Source organism: Pyxicephalus adspersus, chromosome 1 (assembly GCF_032062135.1).
Source record: "Pyxicephalus adspersus chromosome 1, UCB_Pads_2.0, whole genome shotgun sequence".
NCBI classification, from domain to species: Eukaryota; Metazoa; Chordata; class Amphibia; order Anura; family Pyxicephalidae; genus Pyxicephalus; species Pyxicephalus adspersus.
Genome location: NC_092858.1, coordinates 5,226,021 through 5,230,613, shown reverse-complemented (window position 1 = coordinate 5,230,613; position 4,593 = coordinate 5,226,021). Strand labels below are relative to the sequence as shown.

At 39.8% G+C, this 4,593-nt stretch overlaps 1 protein-coding gene across 1 annotated transcript; it reads left to right on the top strand.

Moving 5' to 3' along the window:
* The first annotated feature begins 38 nt into the window (after positions 1-38).
* Positions 39-2,127, top strand: LOC140321847 (odorant receptor 131-2-like). Its single transcript, XM_072398624.1, has 2 exons — positions 39-72; positions 1,175-2,127. The coding sequence occupies exons 1-2, from the start codon at positions 39-41 to the stop codon at positions 2,125-2,127; spliced, it is 987 nt and encodes a 328-aa protein (XP_072254725.1).
* The last annotated feature ends 2,466 nt before the right edge of the window (positions 2,128-4,593 follow it).

Below are 4,593 nucleotides of genomic sequence, written 5' to 3'. Positions count from 1 at the left end.
CTTGGAGAGCTTTAGTAAATCAGGGCCAATGTCTAAGGATGGCCATGAACTGGTCAATGGGTGCACAGCCAGGTAAATGGATATCAATGGATGATAATGATTGTATACCTGGCATTGGCTCCATGCACCCATCCAATAGCCTGATTGTGTTTACTCCACCTCCATGTGTTGAATGGGAATGCTCATTGTTATTGTAGGCTGGTAACGCTGCATTGTTATGATAAACTGCAGATTTATGGTTTAAGGCGGAAAGAGGGGAGCGGAGCCACAGCTGATTGGGCGAAGAATGAACAATCCAACCAATGTTCCATAGATAAATCATTCAAGCATCAATCAAGAATGCATTCATTTTAATAGATTTTAGTATAAGCCAGTGTTTTAATCAAATCTAATGTTTTATCTAATGAAAATATTGCACCATGCATGGTAGCCCTAACACTTTTTTAAGGAAAACTTCTTTATCTTGTTTCATATTTTCATCTGTTTTAGGATTTGGGTCTATGTGGCATCCAGGTTACTAAAAATCACTCACAACCAGACCTTGAATGACCTCCAATGCTGTTCAACATTTTATGAAAAAACAATGGCGGCGTGCATTACCTTCAACTAGTATCCTCCCTTCATTTGCACCATATACCCTATCCCCATTTCTTTCTGCAGAATGAACCATGATGGCCCTTTAATACTATGAATTTAGGAAAAAAAGGGAAACTATATTTGATATAGTATGGAAATTATTTTTGTCCAGGATTGGCATATGACACGGGGCAGGGCAAGCTCTGGTACCCATTGCTATCTACAACTGTCATATATATTAATATTAGAAAATTTGGGATATTAGGTTATTCTTACCAAATATGTATATCTTTTTTATTTTTATTTTTTTTATGGCTGTATCTACTATCTTTACTTCTCTATTTGTTCTGGTGTGCACTGTAGATTGGTCACCAGAACCTGTAGACTGAACCTCTAAAAATCTTAATTCTCACTAGAGCAAGCATAAAGGGGAAATATTCCAATATGGAGACTATAGGGAAAATAGCATTTGCCTTACTTTGAAAAGGTCCCATCTTTCTTCCAGTCGCATTTTAGGAAGTGAGGGGAAATCCCCCCAATAGGACAGAAAAAGTAACTTTTTGGAATTCTAAATTTAAAAGTTTTGTTTTTGTTGCAGGTGTAGACTACCGGCAAAGTTCGGGAATGGCCAATGCTACTCTTCCTACGACCAACCTTACGAGCATGCCCCTGGACAAAACTGCTTCCATTGTCAACATGACCTGCTTTATCATCCTAGTTCTGAGTCATTGCATCTTCCTCTATTTCGTTGTGGTCATTCTCCGGGTCTTCTTCACCACTGCTTACATTAGAGAGACAGCTCGCTATGTCTTCTTTATCCACATGATCCTCAATGATACCGTGTATCTCATAATGGCCTTCGCCCTTTATGTAGCTACCATGTATTATGTTTACATCCCAGTCACCATCTGCTACATCATGTTGACAATAAGCACATCAACTTTCCGTGTCACTCCCTACAATTTGGGGCTCATGTCTTTGGAACGTTATGTGGCGGTGTGCTTTCCGCTAAGACACCCTCAGCTGTGCTCGCCAAAGACGTCCACCATAACTCTTGGTTTAATTTGGGTTGCAGCCTTAGTCTTTAACCTGGCGGACATTGTTGTTCTAGGTTCAAGGGTGGGAAAGAATTTCTTCTCTCTGTCTGTGGTTTGTAGCCGTGTGTCAATGATGAGGACTCAAGAACAAGGTATGATCACACTCTGTAGCCTCACCATTAGCTTTTCCACTGTGGGTCTCATCATCATCTACACCTATATCCGGGTGGCTTTGGTTGCTCGAAAGATCGGTTCCGGCAAGTCATCGGCTTTTAAGGCTGGAAAGACGATCATGCTCCATGCATTCCAACTAATGTTATGTATGATGTCTTTCACCTCTTCTGTCACTGAAACTTATCTGAAGGACTATCAGGCCTTTATGAATATCATTAACTATCTGCTCTTTATGTGTCTGCCGCGGCTTCTAAGCCCATTGATATACGGACTGAGGGATAAAACCTTCCGCAAATATATGACAACGTTCCAAACTGCGGTACTCAAAGAGGGGTTATAAATATATAATTATCTGTGATTATTATTGTTTTATAAATAAAAACCTGAAGCTAAAAAAAAATCCTCAAAGCATGTCCCATAACATTGTCTTTCTTTTATTATTTTTATTATTAATATTATTAATACTAATAAACAATATATATATAGTGCCAACATATTACGCAGCGCTGTACATTAAATAGGGGTTGCAAATGACAGTGACACAGGAGGAGGAAAGGATCCTGCCCTGAAGAGCTTACAATCTAAGAGGTGGGGGGGAAGTATCACACACTAGGAGGGACGATATGTAATGCTGGAAGTAGTGAGGGTTTTAGAAGACAGAATAAGATGGTTTTGAGGGCTCTTTTAAATGAGCAGAAAGTAGGAACAAGCCGAATCGGACGAGGAAGATTATTACAGAGAGTCAGGGCAGCTCTAGAAAAGTCTTGGAGCCGTGCGAGTGAGGAGGTTATGAGTGAGGAAGTCATTAGTAGGTCATTGGAGGTGCAGAGAGAGCGGCTAGGGGGGTATTTTTCTATCAGGTCAGAAAGGTAAGTGTGACAAGAACTGTGGAGGGATTTGAAGGCAAAGCACAGGAGATGAATTTGATTCTAAGGTGAAATTGAAGCCAATGAAGAGAACTACAAAGAGAGGCAGCAGAAGAGGAGCGGTGGGAAGGATGGATGAGTCTGGCTGCAGCATTCATAATAGATTGTAGAGGAGAGAGTTGGGTTAGTGGAATACCAGAGAGGAGGAGGTTATAGTAGTCCGGATGAGAGATGATAAGAGCGTGTACAAAGAGTTTGGGGGTCACTGGGGTCAGGTAGGGGCGGATTAAAGTGAAACTTTAATTCACATTAATTTGCATTAACTTGCTGTGTGTAGAGTTTACCCTCAGGGGATTGTTTCTTAAACGGCCTAACTGGAATTAAGCATTACCTTTCATCCTTGTGTTTGTTACTCCCTGACCCTTACTTGGGTACCTAGGGGCCAATTACCCCTCCAGTGTCCCCAAAGAGAAACAAACCACCTGGTAGATTAATAAATTGGCAATCTTCAGTAACCACAAGATGATAAATACCGCCGTTAGGACTCTTAGCTGTTAGACTGCAGGCCCTCCAATTCTGCAATATCTGGGCCAGTCAAGAATCCTGTAAGTATGATCAGCAGTGCTCAGATAGGAATACATAGCACAGCAATCTTCAGTATTTCCAGATTTAAAATGTAGAAAATGAGTATATATTGCAAAGATTTGCTGACTAAGTGACCAAAAATATAACAGGTCATTTATATCTGTGCATTGTAGTGCTATGTATTGTGCTAGGTATTGTATGTACTTTACATGTCCCCCATTGCACTGCAATGCATTTACTATGATACATTGGACCTGATTTATAAAAGCCCTTCAAAAGTGGAGAGGATATACTTTTATCGGTGGAGCTGGGTGATCCAAAAAAAAAAACTAAAATGGATCTGGTCCAGGAATGAAAACATTTGATAACAAATAGCTCATGACTTTAAGAAACCCATTCCAGGTTTGCTGGATCATCCAGGTTCACAGATAAAAGTGTATCCTCTCCAGCCTTGGAGAGCTTTATTAAATCCGTCCTAATGTGTGTTAAAAAAGGGCATTAGGGTGCATTGGCAACTCAATTATTCTAAATGAGCTGCTTTAATACACACAGGTTACTGTACAACATACCCTGTGTTACCATGCATTAATCCCCAACATGGGCTCTCACCTATATGAAGGAAAGCCGACCATTGTTAGCCCCCTTTGGCATTGGTATTTGGCCAGTCACAACCTGTAATTGTCACTTTTGTGTGATTTAGCCTGCATGGAGTGTAAAAAAAATATAAAGTCAAAAAATCATATACTGAATGCTATTATTACAATCCTTACACAGAGTTACCATGATACAATATATTTTTCTATGTGGTCTATGTGGTCTTTTATAACAGTTATGAGGAGCGCAAAAAAATCAAAACATTCTGCTAAAAAATTTGTACAGAACCTAAAGTGGAAGGTCTGAAATAAACTGAAAATGAATTTGTTTTTTGGCAGCTTTAGCTGAATTTGGCAACTGAATAGCACAAATGAGAGACCAGAAGAAAAGTTCATTGTTAGGGTTTTATATAAAAATGGAATTGAAAAGTTGAAGATTGCAGCACGTCAGAACTTATTTCTAAAACAATTATTCATACATTTGATTGTCCTATGATCCACCACTTCCTGCATATTTTTTATTAGCTCATTCGTTTTCCTCCATGGCCTGTGTAATCCTCGATAAGCCCATAGAGGTTAGTTATAAGTACACAGACATTTACAGGATCCATATTACCTGCATTACATCTGTCATTATGGCGGGAGGGGGTTATAGGAATAATGTCTACTGTACTATGTCTGCAGTCTCTGACCATCTCCTGTACTATGTCTGCAGTCTCTGACCATCTCCTGTACTATGTCTGCAGTCTCTGACCATCTCCT

Bases quoted from the DNA above. Each gene is read 5' to 3' on its own strand.
- LOC140321847 (XM_072398624.1), top strand. From the start codon at position 39: ATGGCCATGAACTGGTCAATGGGTGCACAGCCAG. The intron at 73-1,174 runs GTAAATGGATAT...TTTTTGTTGCAG, and splicing joins GTCAATGGGTGCACAGCCAG to GTGTAGACTACCGGCAAAGT.